This window comes from Gossypium arboreum, chromosome 12 (genome assembly GCF_025698485.1).
Source record: "Gossypium arboreum isolate Shixiya-1 chromosome 12, ASM2569848v2, whole genome shotgun sequence".
NCBI lineage: Eukaryota > Viridiplantae > Streptophyta > Magnoliopsida > Malvales > Malvaceae > Gossypium > Gossypium arboreum.
In genome coordinates, this window is record NC_069081.1 from 577078 (window position 1) to 599367 (window position 22290).

A 22290-nucleotide genomic window follows, 5' to 3' on the forward strand; every position below is an offset into this window, starting at 1 on the left:
ATTTTTAATTAAAAAAATACTATTAATATCCGGGTTTAATTTCATTATAAGTCCTCAAATTATGGACTAAATTTTAAATTGATTTTTAAATTTCAAAGCTTTCTAATACTCCATTTGGGATTTTAGTTTTAACGAGTAAGAACGAAAATGCATATATTATGTATGGCTATTTATCTTTCCACCTGGGTAGGCGACTATTCGATATGTCCGCCCAGCGTCATCTGGTAGAATAGCCATTAAGTCTTCATCCAGAAACTTAGCTCTGAACTCAATGATTGGTTACGCCGTCAAGGCACCAACCGGGAACCCTAAAGGAGTTTCGTTTCGCCACAACCCCTATCGCTTTATGTCATAAAGCTAACGCTGGGGAGGGCTTAAGAGAGATGAGATTGAGATTCTATTCTTCGGAAAGGTCATAAAGCCCAAAATTTTTTTGTACGGGGCCAAAATGAAATTAGCGTGTATTTACAAATATGTTCCAGGTGGTACTCAAATTAGCAATTTGAAAATCTAAGCCGACCAAATGAGGACCTAAATGATATAATACTTTGAAAACTAAATTAGAATTTAGAGACGTATTTGATGTAATTAATCCTTAAAAACCTGCACTTAGAATTTGAATCAGGAAACGACAAGAACCACTGCAGTTCTTTTTATATACAACACAGAGAGACAAAAGAAAAAGGAAATTGTTGCAGGCTTTTACTGCAAAGAAGGCCATTAATTATCATGCATAGTTGCATTCACCTCTCCTTCTTTCTCTTTTAAAAAGGCTCTACGCAAGGACAAAACCCTTACCCTTTTAAGCTAAAGGCTTTTTCCTCCTCCTTTCTCACCTTTTCTCTCTCTTTTGCAAAGTTCTGCATATTTTCGTGCCGGTTTTGCAGGGTTAAATCCATGTCAAGAATGAGAGACAGCCCCATTGCCACTAACTGAAACTAAAAGTTCAGAAATAAGGGAGAGAAAGAGAGAGATGCTTATAATCTTTCCATTTACTTGGTGATGGCTTCCATTTCATAGGAATTGCAAAAAGTTTCTCATTTGAAATAAATTTTAAATTATTCAATATAAATATTAGATTATAAATAAGGTAAAACCACTTATGGTTTCATGATATATATATATAGTAAAATGGCAGAGCAGTGAACAGTTGATCGTGCCTGTTCTTAACCATGTGCTTTGCACGTTGGGGTATTATTATGATGGGTATTGATTCTTGTCATTGTTGAAGGCAGTTTGATCGAAGAAACTGAGGAAAAAATAAAAATAGGAAAACCAAGTCTTTTCTTTTCTTACAGTTCTGTCATGGAGGCTACAAAGATTTAGGAAGCATTTCAATTTCCCATAATTCGAAACTTAAAAATAACTTGCATAGATTTGTGTGTAAGGCTTGAAAGGGATTTGCAGTAAAGTTTTCACCAGAAAAAAGAAAAAGAAAAAAAAAAAAGGAACAGAGAGGAATTTGCAACTCATGGTGGGGTGTGTGTGTCATTCATCATTTCCAGTTAAATTTTTTTCTTGACTTTTTCCTTATAAGTGATAGTTATGCTGAGGAATAGGTCCAAATCAGTGACCAGCAAGCAAGCTTTAATGGCAACATCACCTTCCCAAAAGAATTTCATTGCCCAAATCCCATCTTTCATTGCAAAAAAGCTCAATGAAACCGAAGCTCTCAACAGCCCCAGTTCTACCCTCGATAACAAATCATCCTTTCAGTACAATATAAACCAACCAAAATCCCCAAAACATTCCTCAGCTGTAAAAAATATAGAACCAAAAGGTATCGGCCTTGCCGTCGTCGACACACACAAGAGTTGTAAGGTTTTGTTTGGGACAGAACTCAGGGTTCAGATTCCACTAATCCCACCAGATTTTGGGACCAAAACCAAGAATCTTCATACACTATCTCCACCATTTACCTCTCCCAAAACTAGTGTTCATATGAAGGATCCTCCTATGGTCTTCAATGGGTGTTTTCCAGTTAAAGAAATTATGGAGCTATCAGAGGATTATACATGCGTGATATCTCACGGTCCTAACCCCAAGACCACCCATATTTTCCATGACTGCGTCGTGGAGTGCTGTTGTAGTATATCGAATACTCAGCACAAGTCTGCACCATCAGAGAGTAATAATTTCCTCAGCTTTTGTCACACATGTAAGAAGAATCTTCGACAGAAAATCGACATTTACATTTACAGGTTCGTTTTCCTTGAAATCCAACTTTGATTTAATGCATAAATAATTGGGTCATTGTTGTATCTACTTTGTTAATGCAGAGGTGACAAAGCATTTTGCAGTCAAGAGTGTCGATACCAAGAAATGGTTTCAGATGGAGAAGAGAATTGAGGATTTTCATTTGATAAATTATTTTTCAATTACAAAAATGATTGAATTTCATAAACCAAACATTGCCCTGTTCTTGTTTTCTTTGTAGTTTTCAGGGTTTTGTTTTTAATCCTCACAGCCCTGCAGATAGAGACATAAGAGAGGATGAGATAATGTAGACTTAATTAAATATTAATTTTGTTGATGATAAATGATTGAAAATCTTGCCTTTTATCTCTCTTTTTTCTTTATCATCTACCTCAATCATTCTTCATAAATATGAATGAAATTTATTTAATTATTAAAAAAAAAATCACATAATTTGAAAAAGGGTAGGCTAATTCTTTCACTTATGATTTATTGATCTATGAAGATTGCTAGATTGAAAAAGAAACACGTTCAAAGATATTTTTTCGGGTTTGGATAGGCCGTGTTATGCATTTAGCTTAATTTTAATATGATTCAACTAATTCAATAAAATTTTTAATTTGATTCAACTAGTTTGATGTCTATCTCCAAGCAAATATCATAAACAACCAATCCGATTCGATTCAAGCATCATTTATTTCACCCTAAACATGACATTACTCCAAAGAAACCGTAATCCCGAAAGACAAAAAAAAATTTGTGCTTTTCATATCGGATAAACTACTAAAATAATCACTTTTATTTATCTCAGGTTATATTTTAGTCACTTACATTATCGCATTGTAACATTTTAGTCAATGAGCCGTTAATTATCGTTAACGGTGTAACGATAAGCTGACGTGGCACGTTAAATCATCATTTCAAACAAAAATTTTAGGTTAATTTTACAACCAATCTCCATATTTTTTTCGTTTTGAGCAATTTAATTTTTTTCTTTTATATTCTTTTAACTTTCATTTTTTTTTCTTTATTTTCTATTCTCTTATGATTATTCTATTGTTTTCTTCTTTTCTCCATTTCTTTTAACGTAATTTTTCTATATTTGTCATTTGTTAAAATTATCACCTATACTTAATTTTTTGAACAATTTAATTTTTTCGAGTGAGGCAAACTTGTGGATTAGCTTTAACAAATGGAAAACATAAAAAAACTAGACTAAAAGAAATGAAGAAGAGAGGAAAACAGAGAGAGAAACAGAAGAGAACGAAAAATAAAGAGAAAAAAAAAAGAAAGTTAAAAGAATATAAAAGAAAACAATTAAATTGCTCAAAAAAAAAGTATAGGGACCAATTGTAGAATTAAACCTAAAATTTTTGTTTGAAATGGCAATTTAACATGCCACGTCAATTTACCGTTACACCGTTAACGGTAATTAACGGCTCAGTGACTAAAATATTATAATACAATAGCATAATATTTTAAATATAAGTGACTAAAATATAACCAGAGACAAACAAAAATGACTATTTTAATAGTCTATTTTTTATTTAAAATATGTGGTAATCCTGGTTAGTAGCTCCTTTTGAATACTAATAAAGAAGGGTTCATTAATGGGGCTATGGGCCCATATCGAGCCTGCTTTTATAAGAATTGGGCTAGTCTGCTTTCTTTGGGTTGCTTCCAGTTCAGATGTTCGGCTCATTTACAAGGTCGGTTAGGCTAATAGGCTTGGCCTACTATTATATATTCTTTATTTTAGGTTAATTATAAATTTTTGAATGAACATTATTATACGATGATCTGATCTCTTTCGAAAAATTTGCGAAAAAACGAATTCTGATGGGCCGCCTGACATCCACGGTCGAAATTCCGGAACGGAGACGCCAATCTGATCGGGAAAACGGCCGGTACACATCTGAATCCGATGGTTCCCCCGACTACCGCCGCCGTCGCCGTAGCCCTAGCTACGAAGCCTATGAACGCGACCACCAGAGCCGCAAAGGTAGCCAACAGCGTAACCCTTCTGGTTCATCTGAATACAGGAACCCTAGAAGACGAAGCCCTGTCGAAAGTCCTGAAAGAAGACGGCGTTTTGACGGCCAAAATGGTCGCTACGCATCCGAATCGGATGATTCTGTTGATTACCGCCGTCGTCGCCGCAGTCCCAGTTACGACGTCTACGACCGCGACCAACCTCGAAACCGCCACCGTTCGGAGTCGCCTGGAGACGAAAATCCTAGAAGGCGGAACCCTGCACATGACGGAACCCTAAACTCTCTGCCCAAGAAATTCGGCAAGAATCGCAGCTATCTGGACCGGGATTATCGGAACGGAAAACATTCAGAGTCCGAATCGGACGAGGAGTTGAAAGGATTGAACTTTGAAGAGTATAGGAGGCTGAAGAGACAGAAGATGAGAAAGGCCTTGAGATTCTGTATTTGGGAGAATACGCCGAGTCCGCCGAGGAATGATGGCGATGATTTGGAGGATAAAGGTGATGAAATTTCGGAGAAGTACGGTGAGGATAACGGGGATGGGAAGAGCGACTCAGATAAAGAAAGGGAGAAGACAAGCAATAAGAGAGTCAAATCCAAGTCTGAGTCTGAAAATTCTGGAAGTAGCGAATCAGAGAGCGAGTCAGAAACTGAATCAGATGATTCAAGGTCTCGGAGGAGGAAGAAGGGGTCGAGTTCTAAAACTAAAAGTAGGAAAAGCAAACGTAGGAGTAGGAAAACATCGTCGTACAGTGATAGCGAATCTGATGAGAGCGAGTGTGAATCTGATGATGAGGAAGATAGCAAGCAGAGAAGGAAGTCGAGGAGAAAGGGGAGTAGGCGAAATAGGAATAGCAAGAAAAGCAGTACAAGGAAAAGAAGCAGGAAGAAGAGTAGGTATAGTGATTCCAATGAGAGCGCAAGTGAAAGGGAAACTGATGAATCTGATGTGAGTAAATCTTCTGATGATCGTGTCAAGTCAAAGAAGCGGAAAAGCTCTTCAAATTCGAGGTCTAGGAAGAGTAAGAAAAGGAGAGGATCAGAAACTGATAGCCAAGCTTCAGATTCTGATAAGAGCTCGGATTCTGGAGTTGATGCCAAGAGTAAAACAATGGTAGATGAGCCTAAGATAGCTGAAATTAATGCTGCTGAGGCTCTTATGTTTAAAGAAATGATAGAGGCTCAGAAGAAACCTGCATTGGATAATGAGCCTATGGTTGGCCCAGCACCATTGCCAAGAGCTGAGGGACATATAAGTTATGGTGGTGCTTTGAGGCCTGGTGAAGGTGATGCCATTGCACAATATGTTCAACAGGGTAAGCGTATCCCACGAAGAGGTGAAGTCGGTCTTTCTGCTGAGGAGATTCAGAAGTTCGAGAGCCTTGGGTTTGTGATGAGTGGTAGCAGACATCAGAGAATGAATGCCATTCGTATTAGGAAAGAAAACCAGGTTTACAGTGCAGAGGACAAGAGGGCATTGGCTATGTTTAACTATGAAGAGAAAGCAAAACGTGAGCACAAGGTTATGGCTGATTTGCAACGACTGGTGCAGCGTCATATTGGGCAGGATGTTGGTCCTACTCACAACCCTTTTGCTGGAAAGGATGGGGCTGATGCTTGAATCTCATGTATGTTCAATTATTTATATGCTGTTTGCACGATTAATTTATTGCTAATTTGTTTGTGTATTTGCAATGAAAGCATTATCTTGATTTTGGGTGTGTGTGTTAAAGAGGCAGCATTTTTTATATTGTCTTTCAAATATGGAATAGAAGAAAAATTGTGGTATGTTGGCACAATTTGCATTGTTATCAACTTCCTTTCCCTTATTTGGTGTTAATTAGCGGTACATAAATTGAGAATTTTATTGTAAGTTGGTCTCGGTGGAGGCCTAAAGTGCAAAGAGAAACACTTAATGGATCGATTTATGGTATCCTGGACTTCATGGTGATTGACTGTTCAGTTTACGATAATAATATACATGGACAACAAAATCCCAAGTTACCTCTTATCCCGACATTTCCAGAAGCTGGAAAAAGGTTCTTGGTTGTATATTTAAAGTTTTGATTGAAGCTTGTCATAGATTCAACTTCAGGTCCCAATGATGGACATCTTTCAAGTGTCTAAGCTTTAGGGGATAAAAGCTTGGATTTTGTTATGGGAACTTAAATTGTTTGCCATGTCTTGGAACTCATTGGAGCATATCAAGTTTTTCAATGTTAATAGATGGATAGGCTTGGTTGAGTTGGCTTTTGAGGATTTTAACAGGTTAATTAGGTTAACTCTCCTCTTAATCCAATAGCTTGGTTAAAATCTATATCTAGTTTATTTTAAAGATTTCATACGTTAGATCTGACTTATATCTGACCCAGTGATTAAGTTATAGTTGATGATTAATGATGTGCATTGTGGTAGTTTTGGAAGCAGAATAGGCATCTTGCTTCTGCTCGTCATGTCCATAGGATGTCTAGAATGTGTTCTCTTTTAGTACTTACTGATACATTCATGTAGTGTTTATGGAATCCCAGCTCTGGTTGTTGTTACTATGGTTTGTGGTTTCTGCTGAACTTGTTGAACATTGGAGAAAGATTGAGTGCAATAACCTTAAGAATAATTTTTAGGAATGTTTTTAGAGGTAACAAGAAGAACGAGAGCTTGTAGCATGATCTTCAGCCTGTTTAGGGAGTTTTTTTTTTTTAATGAAGGGACTTCGAACTACAGTAGAACATGCTCCACATAAAAGGAAATGGTTCTGATAGCATTTGAAAAGAGTTTCTAAGATTATTAGTTTATGTTCTATTGAAAAAGGAGACTTGACGTTAAACATATTACTTGCTCATGCAGATTCTTGAGCTTGCCATCTGAATTTGGCCAAACCGCGTCATCTGAGGCGCTGGAGTCAATAATGGAGATTGTGACCGTACACGGATCAATGGACAAGTTCATCCAGGCATCCGTCCCCGGATGTTTGAATCTATGTATTGTATGCATGTAGCTGATGAATGGCATAGCAGGCACCAACAGTGAAAACTAGACTGTTATTTGCTTGTTTTTGTGAACAACTTTTATTGCAAAATATGATGTCAATACGATTATTAAAGAAATCATTTGAGTAGAAAATGTACTTAAAAGCCTCTCTTTTTTTCTCTTTGGTCTGCATCTGTTTTGCTTGGGTCTCTTTGTTCAGTTGTTAGGCATCTATGTCTTACGTAATTCACTTGTTACCTAAAAAGTTGATGAACGGTTTACATAAATGCAGTACAAAAAATACAGGAGGGAGAAAAGTAGATATAATCACATAAAATCATGGTTACATCATTTCATCTTCCATCTTACAAATCATAAACTTGTTTCCCAGTGAACTTAACTTCAATTGGACTGACATTCTTCCCAATAGACCTGAAATTCTGGCCCACTCCTTGACGACCTGGGTTCACTTTCTCAGGGTAAACCCCATCTTTGGGGTGAAGGTATTGAACCTCACCATTAGGGAAAACCCTGTAAAATTGGTACTTGATCTTGTACTTAGACCTCAGCCTAGTACCCAGTGCCAAACACTGCTCTTTCCTCGCCAACTTGAGCAAGTTAGGTCCTTGCCTCATGATGGCCGCCCCACCAGTCGGCATCTCAAATATTTGTTCTTTGGGTGAATCCCATGTGATGACGTAGAATTCTTCGACTTGAGCCTTTCTAAGCAGTCCTCCAGTGCTTCCTCCGAAGATGGGTGATGGGGTGTTGGGGTCCAATTCCGGAGGGGTGAAACCAACCGGAGCTTCCTTTGTGGCGGCAGCAGATGATGCTTCCTCATCAGCAGCTGCAGCTCTAATGGTTCTTTGAGCCACGGAGAAGTTGAGGGACTTGGAAGAGGTAGCAAAGGAAAATGATGAGGCTGGTTTCCATGGGGCCAAAGATTTTGAGGTGGTGATTGTGGGGGTGAAGAGACCTGCTTGAGTTGCCATGGCCATGTAGATGATTGATGTTAGAGCTGCAGTTGATGAGTTCTTTTTGTTGATTTTTAGGGGGGGATTAGAGATTTATGTGATTGATGATAAAAAAGAAAATGAATTTTAATGGGTGGATGGTGTTTGGATAAGATGATATTTACTTGGACCAATAGGATGATTGATTTTGATGCTTGCTCTCACCCAAGCCTAGTTCTCTCTTCTCCTAATATCCTCTACATTTATTTGGATATCTCATAATCTTCTAAAGGAATTCCTAAATACAACACATTTTATAGGCAAAACATTAACAAGGTCTCTTTCGGAACGTGCACTGAACCTAGGAAGTTCCCCATAAGTTACCATTTGCCAAGCTAAACATTCATGCATTTACCAATACCCAACTTAATCTAATGCTCCATTTTGCAGTTATGGGTAAATTTGTTTAGGGGCAGGGTGAGCCTTGGCATCAGCATCCATGGAAATCACTTCAGATTTTGCTATTAGTTATTGTATTATAGGTAAGTTATGGATTTAATCTTTATATTTTAATATGAATTCAATTTTGACCCAAATAGTAATTATTAAATCCGCTTAGTTAAATTTTATCATTTCAAAATTCTTATGTGGCAAACATATAATTATTTTGTAATGTCACGTTAACCAACTATTTTCACATAATACTCACAAAAAAGTTAGATAATTATAAATTTTAAAAAAGTTTAGACTAATATTGATTAAATTGGAGAGCAAAAATTAAATCCACAATTTATGCATAATACATGAAGAAATTACTTATGGACCCTTCCCACCACATCATCTATGGTCCTTTTCTTTTCAATTATTTAATAACGCTTGAGCAAATTTTTTCATGTCATTGATACATAATTTTGGCAATTTTTTTACCTCAAACTTAGAACCCAAAACCCAGAATCATAGATCTCAAACTCGAACTTTAGACCCTAAAACTCAAATTTGAATTGAACTTTGAATCCCGAATCCGAAAGGTTCATGTTCGGGTTTGGGGTTCAAGGTTTGGTGTTCGAGATTCTAAGTTTTGGGTCTAGGGTTTTATGTTAGAGTTTAGAACCCTGAACTCGTAACCCTAAACTCAAATTGAATCCAAACATAGACCTTGAGCCTTCAACCCCGAATCCGACATGTTTGGGTTTGGGTTGGAGGTTCAAGGTTAAATTTTTAGAGGAAAAAATTTATCAAAATTATGTATCAATGACAGGAAAAGAATTATTGAAATGTCATTAGATAATTGGAAAGGGCCTATGGATGATGTGGTGAAAATGGTCTATAAAATAATATCTCTATTTTATGATTGATAGCAAAAATTGACATATCAAATTTAATTTGTACTATTGGATCAAAACTAAAATTTTAAAATTCAAAAAATATATATAATAACAGGATTTTTTTTTCTTTTTATTGCAATTTTCCACATCTTCCAACTAAAATTTATTCTCAGGGTTAAATTATTTTTTAGGTGTAAATTTGGAAACTTATTCTCACGTTGGGACCTGAATTTTTTTTTATTCAAGTTAATCTTTGAACTTGGCGGTTATTCACACATTAGGGACTAAACTCTTTTATCCTAGTTAGTTCTTAAACTTACAATTGTTCCCACATTGAAATCTCAACTTTGTTTTGTTCAAATTAGCCCATGAACTTGCTATTTGTTCCCATATTAAGGCCTAAACTAGAAATTATTCTCACATTGAGGTATGAACTTCTTTTGTCCAAATGAATCTTGAACTTGATAATTGTTCTTGAACTAGGTAATTATTTTCATATTAAGGCTTAATTTTACCAATAGTCTTAAAAGAGACTGAAACATTTGGCAGGATCATATTCCTCAGTGTCCAAAAAATGGTACATACTGTGGGAACCTTTAATTATTGGATACCTTCCTCCTTTCTTTTTCTGTCCTTAACAATGAACTATTGGCAGATACTACAACAAACTAACCCTATATGACAGTATACCCTGCTTTTCCCAATTATTTAAGGAACCTTTCCTGAAAATGAACTATCATGTCCAAATAATTCTAAAGAGGTAGTGTAATTGTAAAGCAACAAAAGAATACAAAAAAAAAAGGGCCAAATAATATTCAGTTGCTTCCACTTCTTACCTTTGAGAATTTTTTGGTTCTGCTTTTTTTTGAACTTCAGGCACATCCCCACAACTCCACCCACAATCAATAACAACAAAATCAATGGCAAATTGAACAAAGCATAAGGTTAATGTTTTTCAAATAAAATAGTAACCAAATTAAGAACATCGTTTTTCTCAGCAAATGATTAAGCTATTTACACTGTCAGCATCACCTTTAACCAATCAAATAAATTTGACCCCATTTTAACACCCCCACAAACCATACTTTTAATAGGGCAACCCAAAGCAAAAAAATTATCCAAAACATGGTATTGGTTGGTCCCCTACTTTGGTTCTTACTTCAAAATGGCATGGTTTAATAACAGCCCTTTTCTAATAGTATCCTCTCTTCTTTAAGAGCTATGACCCCCCAGGCCTTTAAGCCAATGTGATTGTGATGCTTGGTACCAGCAGGAGTTGTACCCAAATCTTATCTTCTAATCTTTATTCAATTCATAAGCTCCTTTGGTTTTACACCTCTGCTGAATCTGTCAGACAATTAATATCTTTAGTTCCTCAGGCATACATGAAGAGCTCTGGTCCCCTCAAAAACCTTGTCCCTTGAAAATTCCATGGGGGTCTCCTGTAATAACAAGGCATCTGCTGTAGAAAAGGTGGCTGGCGCATGTGCTCAAAGATTGAAGGCACGTTTCTTCCACAAACCAGAGACGATTTTTGGCCATTACGAGCAGAAGAAATCTGTGTCCCGTTGTGATGGCAGTGTAGGAACTGATGAAACCAACTGTGTTGCTTGTTGAGCTTGTTCTCGAGTTGCCACAGCTACGTGAAACCAAACAATCATAGGCGATGCAGACTGGCTGCTGTAGGTATTTCTTGTGCCTTAGGCGATAACACGGACTTGGTATTTACCCCAAACGATATTTGTGTTTGGCCTTGTGGAGGCCTCAATGGTTGCTGGGGAAAAGTTTTAACATTGGTAGCAGGGGAAGCTGGGGTTCTAGCTGAGTTTTTCCATGGGGTTGATTGTGCAGCAGGGTTGCTTTGGGGAACAGTTTGCGTGTATATGGTAGCATTGCTAGAAAATTTAGCAGCAATCGAAGATGCAGGCATGGTGTTGGTTGTCTGAATTTTGCTTCGAGAAGCTGTAGCAGGTTGCTGATGATGTTGTTGCACCATGTGCTGCTTCTGAAGTTGAAGCAGCTGTTGATGGGAATTTGATGTATTAGCAACAACGGGAGGACTTATGGCTACTGTAGTGGAGGTAATGGAGCACGGAGTCCAGTTTCCCGTGACGGTAGAGGATACAAAATTCAAAGATCTAGCTGAATTGTCAAAAAAATATGTCTGACCATTTGTTGTATGCGACTTCCCTGAACTTGCCTTTTTTCCATCATCCTTACTGGTCGAACTAGATCCACTCTTCCCATCAGATATTTGGTGATTCTTCTGCTGTGCAACTTGTGGTGCAGGTGCAACTTGGTATCCTTGCCGAGCCAACTCAGGTAGGCTATGCAAAATTGCAGGGTTTTGTGCCATAGATGAGAAGTTAAGATTTGAAGCTTTGTTGTTTCCAGTGGACGCAAATGACATGGCAAATGCTTGAGTAGGGACAAGATCAACTCCGCCTCCACCAACTGATGCAGAGGGTACGAAGGCAAAGTTGAGCGGCTGATGAGGAAGAGGTGGGTTCTGGGAATGAACTTTTTTCTGGGAGTTCGCAATTGGACGCTCTGCACTCATCTCCTGCTCCATTTTACGAGATTGATTGGATGAAAGAACATTATGCTCCTGAAGCTGCTGCGAATGCATGCTTGTTGAGCTCAAAAAATTGTTGCCACAAACTTGTCCACCCCGTGGTTGCTGACTTTCTGGTTGCTTGTGGGATGACGATGAACCACTTGATGGGACTGTATTTTGATAAGCTGGTTGAACCAGAGGCTGAGAGCGAGCTTGCTGCTGTTGAAGTTGAGGATGGAACATCTGAGAAGAATGGAAAGGCCCATTAAAGAAAGGCAACGACTGACTGGGGGTTCCTCCTCTAATTGCTGATGGGTTTCCGACCGGTGCAGAGATAGAAAAAGGATAACCATTGTTCTGTAATATAGTCAAGTACGGAGCCTGGTTAGCAGCCAAATTTGGGTAATTAAAGCTCACAGCTCCTGCTACTCCTTGTAACACTGTAGAGCTAGTCGAAATTCCAAGTGTTGAATTATCAGTCAAGGATGCTTTGCCAGTTGAGGTAGCAGAATGAGAAGGGCCAGATGGATTTGCAGTTGTTTGATACTGACTCAAAGGGAATATGAAAGCAGGGCCATGCTGCAACATCACAGAAAACAAGACTTAGAAAAAAAAAAACTTCTGAAACAAAATGATTGAAAATGAATAAAAGAAACAAAAAAAAATGAAGTAGCAAGAAAGCTTCATTAACTTTAAAAAGCATAAACATACCTTCAAGGTACCAGTAGATACCGGTTGGGAAGCCTGTTGAACCACAACCTGCTTCTTCTTTGTCGCGTCCTTTGAGCATTCAGAGATTTTATCTTTCCTGGTAAGACTAGGAAAGCTTGCTGCAACCTTACTTTTCTCCAAGGTAGGGCTTAGACTCACTAATGGATTTCCAAGAATCAAAGTTTCTGCAGGTGGTGCCACATTGAGATTGCTGGGCTTGCCCCCAGAAAGAGAAACAGAACCACTCTGTGGTGGCAAAAAATGGTTCATTTTTGCATACTGCTGGTGTGATTGTATGTTTTGAGCAATGTAGTGATGCATGACACATCTTTTAGGCCGAGGTTGGGAAAGCAAGAAACGAAAGGGCTGCATATTTTCAATAGAAAATAGTTAATTAAAAGCCAAGAAAAATCCAGAGCCATTTGAACCTTAGACCTAGAAAGGAAATCAGTAATTCATACCTGCAATGCCATGGATGATCCGACACTTGCATCCATAGGCAGAAATGTCTGGAAGGGAGGCATATACCTGTTATAAAAAGTAAAAGTCAAACTCCTTAGAAACAATATGATATAATTCCGCAACCCCATTTAACAAAAAAAAATGCAGGTCCGGAACAAAGTCTTGGTAGCTTACCCCAGTGGTGGCAGACCATTTGGCACAGGCACTGAACTAGATGAAGCTGAGTTAAGAGAAGAGAATCAGTTAGTAAACTTCATCAATTCATAGTTCAAGCAAACCAAGAGAGCTAAAGTTAACAAATAAAACTCATTAAGCAGCACAGAGAGTCAAAACCTGAAACATATTCAAAATTTACCTGTTTGCATCACTTTAGAAATGCCAACTTTAGATAGCTGTGGCTTTTGACCTAGCTCAAATGTACAACAATCACTAGCAGCTTGATCCGGCTTCTCCAAATTAAGGTTCAACAACTCTCGTTTCTCATTAGTTGTATCCATCTTCTTGCCTTTACTATCTTCTGCTTTCATTTCTTTCTCCACAACCTTTGCTTCATCCTTGACCAAGGTCTCCACCTTCTGCATGAAAATGAGAAAAATAATATGTTTAATCCATGAACAAAAATCAGGAGGAGAAATCAGTAGAGCCGAAATGCACTCACCCATTCTGCATCCTGAAACTTGTAATTAGGATTGGACATTATATCCGCACAGCCATCCTTTACTGGAGATGATGCCATAGGAGAAGCCTGTTGGAAAAGGTGGCACTACTCATTATTCCTTCTTCAGTAATTTGGACAGCAAAATACCAACCCAAGTAATCTAATTTTGACAGAAGGAGATTCTCACCATCAAATCGATCTCTTCAAGCTGGCTTTCCACAATTGTCATTGCTGATACTCTATCGATGTCCCCGCCATTTAAAAGAAATAAGATATCTTGAGAGCATTAATTAAAGGAGATAGAAAGAAAGCAAGATTCTTTGATACTTACGGTTCAGTCGCGGTGGGATTCAGATAATCAACACCCAAATTAGCAGATTCCTTTTTGGTCGTAACTGATTTTTCCTTGGTCACAGCTCTATCTACAGAATTCGGTTCTTCTACAGCAGATGGTTTCGGATCTCCTTGCTTAATCAACATTGCATTCTCCCATGACTCCATTACCACTGGTGCAGTTTTTGCAACGCCATTATCAGAAATTGCAGCATTAAGTCCCAAAATTTGACCCTTTTTTGGTGAACAAATTCCCATTTCTGCCTGCTGTTCATTCTCAACTTTCAGTGGAGTTGGAGAACCCACAACTTCAATTTTGCTCTTGTTTGAGGCTACAAATGCCAATAATGAAAACAAATAAAGAAAAAGAATACCATATGGCAAAAGGATTTAATGATAAAAGTAGTTACCAAGGCCAGTTAATGGATCCTTTAAAACTGTTGTCTGGGATTGGCTGAGTGCAGAGCTTGCAATCTGAGGAGAAGAAGAGGTCTTAATATCCGTAGAGAAAACATTCGCATCTTCAGATTCAAGCTTTGAAGAAGGGTTTCCAGCGCTATCTTCCTTCTTGGAGCTATGCGATTGCTTCATCAATCCGTAAAGAACCTCTGCAATTTCAATCTCAATATCCTCTTGAGCTGAGCTCGAAGACTTGGTCGCCTTTGGAAGCCGAGTCTTGGGTCGATTCGTCTTCTGCAACATTTCGTGGGAAAAACAAAAGACCCAAAAACAGCTAAATCCTCTCAATTTCGTCAAACATTAAAAAAAGGAGAAAAGAGGGTAGAAAAGGCCCATAAGCTGACCATCTTCTTCCTGACTGAACCATTTGATGAAGACGGTGAAACACGGTCAGACTCAACGCTCCGACGAGCCGGTGACACCGAACCTCGCAGATGGTTATGTTCATCGACGAAACCACCATTTCCAGCCACCCAATTCTCATGTGACCTTTTCACTGAAGCTGAAAAAGAAAAAGAATACCAAGAGTAAAGAAAAAAGGGAAATCAGCTCCATCTTTTATATATAAAAACATAAATAATTAAATAACCAACAATTTTGATACCTGAGCGAGCTTTTCTGGGAACCGGAAAACTCATCATCATTTCATCGGTGGCCTTCAAATGAGTCGCCTGCCCAGAAATTCTAGCAGAAGGTGAGATTTTACGGCTACTGAGCTGCTTCTGCTGCTGCTCGGTTTCGTTTTCTTCTTCTTCTTCTTCTTCACCACCTGAACTCTCCTCCGTACTTTCTTCTCCGTCTTCTCTCTTATCGCTTTCACGTAAAACCACCTTATTCGACCGCCTACGCTTGCTCCGATTCGACAAATCTCGCTCTCTATCTCTCTTACTCGTTCTCTCTCTTAACCTCGCCGTTTCTTGCATCTCCATCTCTCCATCTTCTGCAAAACCCAACCAAAAAAATATATATCAATCAATCAAACTCCAAAAAAAAAAAAAAAACCTTCACACAGAGATAAAATGAAATAAAAAAGTCTGAAATCAGGTGACTGACGGATATTATTATTCCGTTGACGACGTTTATGCAACCCGTTTGACTGAGCTATGTTCGATCTTCTTCCTTCTCTATTTCTCTCCATTATAGAACTTCTATTTCAATTAAACCTCAAAAACAAACAATATTCCAACGACAATACCCCGCCGTTAAACAATCCGCCATAATTTCCGGCGAAAAACAACTGTTTCAAAACCTCAAGCTTCAAACTTCTTTTAAAGTAAAAAGAAATGAATACATAAAAAAGAGTTCACCGTTTTCTCTTTTCGTCTTTATTTCCTCCTCTGCGATAGCTTAAAAAATCTCTCTCTCTCTCTTCCTTTGAACTTATCTCTCTTTTTTTAATGGGAAATATTAACCAGACACTGATATTTTACTTTTTAAAAAAGTTAAATATTATTTATTTAATTTCAAACTTTATGAAAAATATTATTAACTAACTTTAAACGGCCAGCTGTGAACCAATTTGTACCCCTTTTTTAATGTTGTTGGTCATTTCACTCTCGTCAAAGTGGAAACCTACTTCAGGAGCCGGTATTGAATTGTGACGCTCCAGATTTTTACTTCTCAGAAATGGCTTGATCTTCACCGTTCGATATTTGGACAGATGTGGCATTCTAGATGCCTACGTGACAGATACGTCACTTTCCTGATGGAATATGGTAAATGACCACTAACTTGCCACGTTTCAGGCGTTATAAATTCAATTTATATTCCACAAAATATCATAAATATTTTTATTTAAAAAACCTATTCATAAATATTTCACGAGATTATTTATGCACAATTATACGTAATTATACATGTGACTTTTAGATACATGCTATTCAAAATTTATTTTTTATTTTTCTATTAACAGAGCCAGGAGTTTAGCAAGGGCTTATATCCTCTTAAAATAAAAAATTTTATTAATATTTTATAATTTATAAATTTTAAATTAATAATTATAAATTTATATTTTATCACTCAAAGATAATAAAAATTTAATTTAATTATTTAAAATTATTAAAATAATAAAATTATATTTTATAATTTAATTTTAGATCTCAAAAAAATTTCTGACTCTGCTAATACTAGTAAAATTTAACCAAAAGTTTTTTCATTTTACACCTATGTGTCAGTTTTAATTAATAATTAAATTCAATAAAATATAAAAAATAATGTTGTTAATAAACAAATAATCATTAATTTAGTTTGGCGTTTCTACGTAACCAATCTATCTCTCTTTTTTATCTTTTTGTGGGGCCGGAACAAGCGGGGGGGCTCACCTAGTCACCTTCTTCAATTTTCTCAATCACTCTCTACGCCACGCATTCGTTTGGCGCGTGAGTAAACACATGTGAAGGAAAAAAGGATTCGCATTTTAACCAGGTGGATCCCACTTCAGAAAGTACACTTGTCAACTTCCCATTCGCTGATCCACTTAAATGAAATATCGTTCTTTTTCCCCTACCGTACAGTGGAGGGAAATAAAAAGTAGTAGATTAGTCACGTGGTAATTGGTGGGGTCCGAAATGACCGCTCGGTCGGACAAATTCTTTTTCTAATGGGACCTACAAGGAAATTGAGGATGGAGATTTATTGTCCGACGCCGATAGGGAAATGTCATCCATTGGATCGGAATCCGACGTGGCGTTAACTTGGTTGTCACGAACTAGATTTATTATTAGAAAATAAAGCGAGTCAGACCTGGAACCGAGATTCAACAACCACCGTCGAATCCGACGGTCAATAATGTTTTGGCAGCAGAGAGGGCTGAAATCGTGCGAGAATGGCGGGTCCCCGAGGGGCTTTTTACTGACGTGGCATATATGCATGACGTTACCAAAAATAAAGCGGTAATAACAGATACCAGGAATTTAGATATTTACATATATTTGAATATGCTTTTTCGGATGGAAGTATTTTGGCTTAATATATAATTTGGCCCTCCAACTTGTGCATTTGTACTTATTAAGTCTTTAAATTTTTTCTTTTTTTATTTAATTGGTCTCTAAACTTGTATTTCTCCAACTAAATTGATATCTTCACACTAGCACCTTTAATTGTGCTGATGTGATACTATTAACCAATTCAATGTACCACGTGGTAGCCTCTCAATGAATCACATGACAAATATAAAAATATAAATTATGCTCACCACGTGGCATTTTAAGAAACCATTACATGGCACCACCAGATTGACTAGAAATGCTATGCCAATACAAACTAATAGTGCTAGTGTGAAGTGACCAAATTGGTTGACGAAATACAAGTTAATGGATCAACTAAGTCCAACAAAATTTAAAGATCAATTAGGTATAAATGGACAAGTTCACGAGATAAATTATATATTATCACTAAATTCTATTACATTTATGGTAGAGGTAAAAACATAATTATTTAATAAATATATTTTATAATAATTAATATATAGTGAATATGTATTTATTTGAAAGAAAATATTTGATACATTGTTAGTAAAGTTTTTAAAGTCTATAAATAAAGTTAGGATGGAGCCAAGTCTGTTATAATATATAGTAAAATATTAAAAATTAATATATAAAAGAAATGTTACATATGGAAATTAATATATACGAGTCTGTTATAGAATTACAATTTTTCAATTTTGGAAGCTAGGTCCCCTACTTACCCCTTATATCCGCCCCTTATCATATGCATTTATTTTTTTAGATTTTATGTAAATGATAAAAATATCCTTGAATAATGTTTACTGTTTTGTTAAAATAATGAACTTTTAATAATTTAACGATTGAGTTGGGACTCGGTTGAATCAACCATTTATTTTACTTGCAAAATAAACATGATTTTTTTAATTTTATACTTTTAAATGTGTGTGTTTAACCTTTTATGTGTTTGATTATTCATTTATTCCTTTCTAATTTAATAAAATTATCTTTTCGGCAATAAATGTGGAATGTAAAATTATGGGTAGAGTATTGGTATCAGATTTTTTCATAACCCTCGATAAATCATCAAAAAAACAACCATTTCATGCACGGGTCAAATTTCTAACATGAACCATAACTTGAAATAGTGTAACACCCCCTACCCGTATCCGTCGCCAGAATAGAGTACGAGGCATTACTGAGGAGTACAAAAACACTTACAGATAATTTAAATATATTTTTATAACAACTTGTCTCGATTTCATACTATTTCATATTTAAGCTTTACTAAAGCATTTGAAATATCATCTTTATGCAAATAGCACACATGAGGTACATAATTCCATAATTATGAATGAACACATTTATCAAACATATTCCACATTCATATATCAATGTCTCACATTTCCATATATCAATAACCGTCATTTTTCTTGTTTTTCAGATAATTATATGTAACCATTGATAAGCATGCAATTCACTGTTTCTCTCTGTCAATCACAATTTCAAATGACAAATTCGTGTGAATGAGCTCAACCTCATTAGGTGTTTAAATTCTGTCACTTTGATTCGCATACTCATTATTTACTAACATATTCTATCAAACACGATCTCTGAATGAAAAAATCACATAATTGAGCTTAATAATAATAATGATAACATTGCTTACATTTCTTTTTCCACATGTTACATTTACGACTTAGCAACTTGTCCATTCAAGGAACAGCTTACGAATTTGACTACATTGTGATCTGAAGCCCGAAGTCTAACTGAAGCACATAAGTGCTAAACGGAAGCCCGAAGGCTAACTAAAGCACATAAGTGCTAAGCGGAAGCTTAGAAGGCTAATCAAGCACACAGAGTGAACTGAAACCCCAAAAGGGTTAATCGAAACTCATATGAGTTAACGGAAGGTCGTAAGAGCTAAACAGAAAGCAAACACGAGAATTTGCAACAAATGCTGAATCTCGGTTTACTTGGGTAATTTACCGTCAATTCATCTTTTTCACTGAAAGATTGTACTTATTTCCTGCGTTCCGTTCCTTCGAAATTCTCAGTTCAATTTCATAACTTTTGTACATAATTTACTTATTTTCAACAATTAACATACATAAATATTAATCACCATTCATAAAATAATATTGAAATTTAATAATATTAACAAATGGTCACTAAATTTAGTTATATAAACTCACAAGTTCTGTAACACCCCATACCCGATACCATTTCCGGAGTTGAACACGAGGTGTTAACGGACTTAATTCATTAATTAAACAGCTCATACAATTCATTTTAAAATTTCCAGACAAGCTGGCTAACTGCATCACATCGCTTTAAAAATCATATCTCGAGTTACGAAACTCGAAATCCAATTCCGTAAATTTTTCCTGAAACTAGACTCATATATATATCTACTAATTTTTTTCTAGAATTTTTGGTTGGGCCAATTAGTACAGTTTATTAGTTAAAGTCTCCCTGTTTCAGGGTTCAACTACTCTAACCTCTGTGTATTACGAATCAGATATCTCCTGTACAGAGCTTCAATGACTATGCCGTTTGTCTCTAATAAAACTAGACTCAATAAGGAATCTGTACATATAAAGCGTGACTTCTAATTATCTTTGTAAAATTTATGGTGAATTTCCAAAGTCAGAACAGGGGATCCAGAAATCGCTCTGGCCCTGTTTCACAAAAATTTAAACATCTCATAAAATATAGCTCATATACCTGTTTCGCTTATTCCATATGAAAATAGACTCATCAAGCTTCGATTCCATAACTTATTCATTATTTAATTTCATTTCTACTATTTTTAGTGATTTTTCAAACTTACGTCACTGCTGTTGTCTGAATCTATTTTATGGTAAATTTTACCTATTTCATGGTTTCCATGGATTAGCTAGCAATTTGACATACATAATACCAAATATGATCATGATTAGCCATTCCAATGGCTAATCATTACCAAGCATTTCTATTTCCATACCACTCAATAACCATATCATAAGACCATATATACAAAATGATTATAATGCTATACATGCCATACTCAAAATATACAAGCCATTATGCCAAGATGGTATACGGATAGTGTGAGCGTGCCTCCGACCGTTTCCGATTTCGAGCTGGCTTGTCAACACTACAAGGAATGAAAAGGAGGAGTAAGCATAAATGCTTAGTAAGCTCACATGCAAATAGCAAGTAACATAACCATATAAGCAAACATAAAACATCATTTGCATAATCATCACCAAGACATTCATATCACCTTTTCATTTATCATCTTACCATATTGTTGTTATATCGAGTTTTCAACCCGAGGGTTAAGTACATACCTGTTCAAATTATCCATTTCACAACACTTACCAATCGTCCCTTTCATCTTGAGTATTCCTCCATTTGAGTAGAACTTTACCCGTTGAACACATCGAATATAATTGGATACATGGATAACTTGCACATAAGTGCCACATATGTAGCCAAGCTACCATGTAACCCGCCCATAAGTGAACTCGGACTCAACTCAACGAGCTCGGGCGTTCGCATCCATAAGTGAACTCGGACTCAACTCAACGAGTTCGGATGCCTAGTTACATCTCACGAACTCGGACTCAACTCAACGAGTTCGGACGCTCGCATCCATAAGTGAACTCGGACTCAACTCAACGAGTTCGGATGCCCAAATATCCCAGTGACATGTCACTTGTATCCTAATCCATTCCTAAGGTTCAACGGACCTTTTCCCAATCATGTGTCTCAACCATCTTCTACGGAATGCCGATATCGATACTCGGTAGTATTTCATATTTTCCAAGTATATCACATAATTTGACATATTATCAAACAATTATCACAAGTATAATATTTCATAATAATTATCATATCATTTAAAAACATTAAAACATTTAAAATAATAACTATGTTACCAACATTTACATATGAACTTACCTCGTATGCGAAAATGTCTATTTTACCATTTCATCCACAACTTGGTATTTTCCCCATTTTAGCCCAATTTCAGTTTTTCTTGATCTATCATTTAAAATATAGTCTAATTAGGACTCACATTATTCAAATTGACCCAAAATCATATTTTGGAAAAATTACAATTTGCCCCTAAACTTTTGCATATTTACACTTTTGCCCCAAAGCTCGTAAATTAAAATTCAGCCTATTTTCTTATGTTTTATGACATGCTGATCATTTTTCCTTCTATGGCAACATCAAATTCTCACTCTAACATGTACTTATGACTATTAGGTATTTTCTTGATTAAGCCCTTTTGCTTGTTTTCACTTAAAACCGAGTAGCACAAGTTGTCTAACATAATTTAAAACCTCATATTCTATCATAAAACACCAAAATACACAAATTTCACCTATGGGTATTTTTCCAAATATAAACCCTAGGTTAAATTATTGCTAGCATAAGCTAAATCGAGCTAGGGGACTCCAAAACGTAAAAATCATTAAAACGAGGCTAGAACGAACTTACAATCGAGCTTGGAAGCTTGAAAACCCTAGCCATGGTTTCTCCTTGCTATATTCGGCCATGGGGTTGAAGATGAGCAAAATTGGCTTTAATTTTGTATTTTAATTCATTTTACCCTAAATGACCAAAATGCCCTTACTACTAAACTTTCCAAAATTCCATCCATGTCCAATTTTTGTCCATAGACTTAGAAATTGGTAAAATTACTCTTTAAGGACCTCTAATTAATAATCTAATTCAAT

At 36.4% G+C, this 22290-nt stretch overlaps 4 protein-coding genes across 5 annotated transcripts; 2 read left to right on the plus strand and 2 right to left on the minus strand.

Moving 5' to 3' along the window:
- The first annotated feature begins 775 nt into the window (after nt 1–775).
- Nucleotides 776–2550, plus strand: LOC108459557 (FCS-Like Zinc finger 8-like). 2 transcript variants are annotated; one of them, XM_017758945.2, is made up of 2 exons: nt 776–2158; nt 2280–2550. In XM_017758945.2, coding segments are annotated over exons 1-2 (615 nt in total). In that variant the 5' UTR covers nt 776–1545; the 3' UTR covers nt 2282–2550. The 2 variants fall into 2 exon arrangements, with proteins under 2 accessions (XP_017614434.1, XP_017614433.1); XM_017758944.2 differs by having other exon boundaries at nt 781–2201.
- Nucleotides 2551–3934: 1384 nt separating this feature from the next.
- Nucleotides 3935–7321, plus strand: LOC108460395 (uncharacterized). The gene is made up of 2 exons (XM_017759874.2): nt 3935–5818; nt 7035–7321. Exon 1 carries the CDS (start codon nt 4036–4038, stop codon nt 5809–5811), a length of 1776 nt encoding a protein of 591 aa, XP_017615363.1. The 5' UTR covers nt 3935–4035; the 3' UTR covers nt 5812–5818; nt 7035–7321.
- An 87-nt stretch (nt 7322–7408) lies between these two features.
- Nucleotides 7409–8391, minus strand: LOC108460396 (photosystem I reaction center subunit II, chloroplastic-like). The gene has a single exon (XM_017759875.2). It carries the CDS (start codon nt 8153–8155, stop codon nt 7523–7525), a length of 633 nt encoding a protein of 210 aa, XP_017615364.1. The 5' UTR covers nt 8156–8391; the 3' UTR covers nt 7409–7522.
- Nucleotides 8392–10375: 1984 nt separating this feature from the next.
- Nucleotides 10376–16137, minus strand: LOC108460264 (protein TIME FOR COFFEE-like). Its single transcript, XM_017759701.2, has 12 exons — nt 15669–16137; nt 15220–15555; nt 14960–15117; nt 14567–14849; nt 14155–14488; nt 14011–14062; nt 13824–13910; nt 13521–13740; nt 13340–13385; nt 13165–13231; nt 12704–13069; nt 10376–12571 (listed from the first exon to the last, which is right to left on the minus strand). The coding sequence occupies exons 1-12, from the start codon at nt 15751–15753 to the stop codon at nt 11093–11095; spliced, it is 3513 nt and encodes a 1170-aa protein (XP_017615190.1). The 5' UTR covers nt 15754–16137; the 3' UTR covers nt 10376–11092.
- Between the last annotated feature and the right edge of the window lie 6153 nt (nt 16138–22290).

Bases quoted from the DNA above. Each gene is read 5' to 3' on its own strand.
- LOC108459557 (XM_017758944.2), top strand. From the start codon at position 1,546: ATGCTGAGGAATAGGTCCAAATCAGTGACCAGCAAGCAAGCTTTAATG. The intron at 2,202-2,279 runs GTTCGTTTTCCT...TTGTTAATGCAG, and splicing joins ATCGACATTTACATTTACAG to AGGTGACAAAGCATTTTGCA.
- LOC108460395 (XM_017759874.2), top strand. From the start codon at position 4,036: ATGGGCCGCCTGACATCCACGGTCGAAATTCCGGAACGGAGACGCCAA.
- LOC108460396 (XM_017759875.2), bottom strand. From the start codon at position 8,155: ATGGCCATGGCAACTCAAGCAGGTCTCTTCACCCCCACAATCACCACC.
- LOC108460264 (XM_017759701.2), bottom strand. From the start codon at position 15,753: ATGGAGAGAAATAGAGAAGGAAGAAGATCGAACATAGCTCAGTCAAAC. The intron at 14,850-14,959 runs GTCAGCTTATGG...GAAATGTTGCAG, and splicing joins GTTCAGTCAGGAAGAAGATG to AAGACGAATCGACCCAAGAC. The intron at 13,386-13,520 runs GTAAATTTTGAA...CTCTTAACTCAG, and splicing joins TTCTAAAGTGATGCAAACAG to CTTCATCTAGTTCAGTGCCT.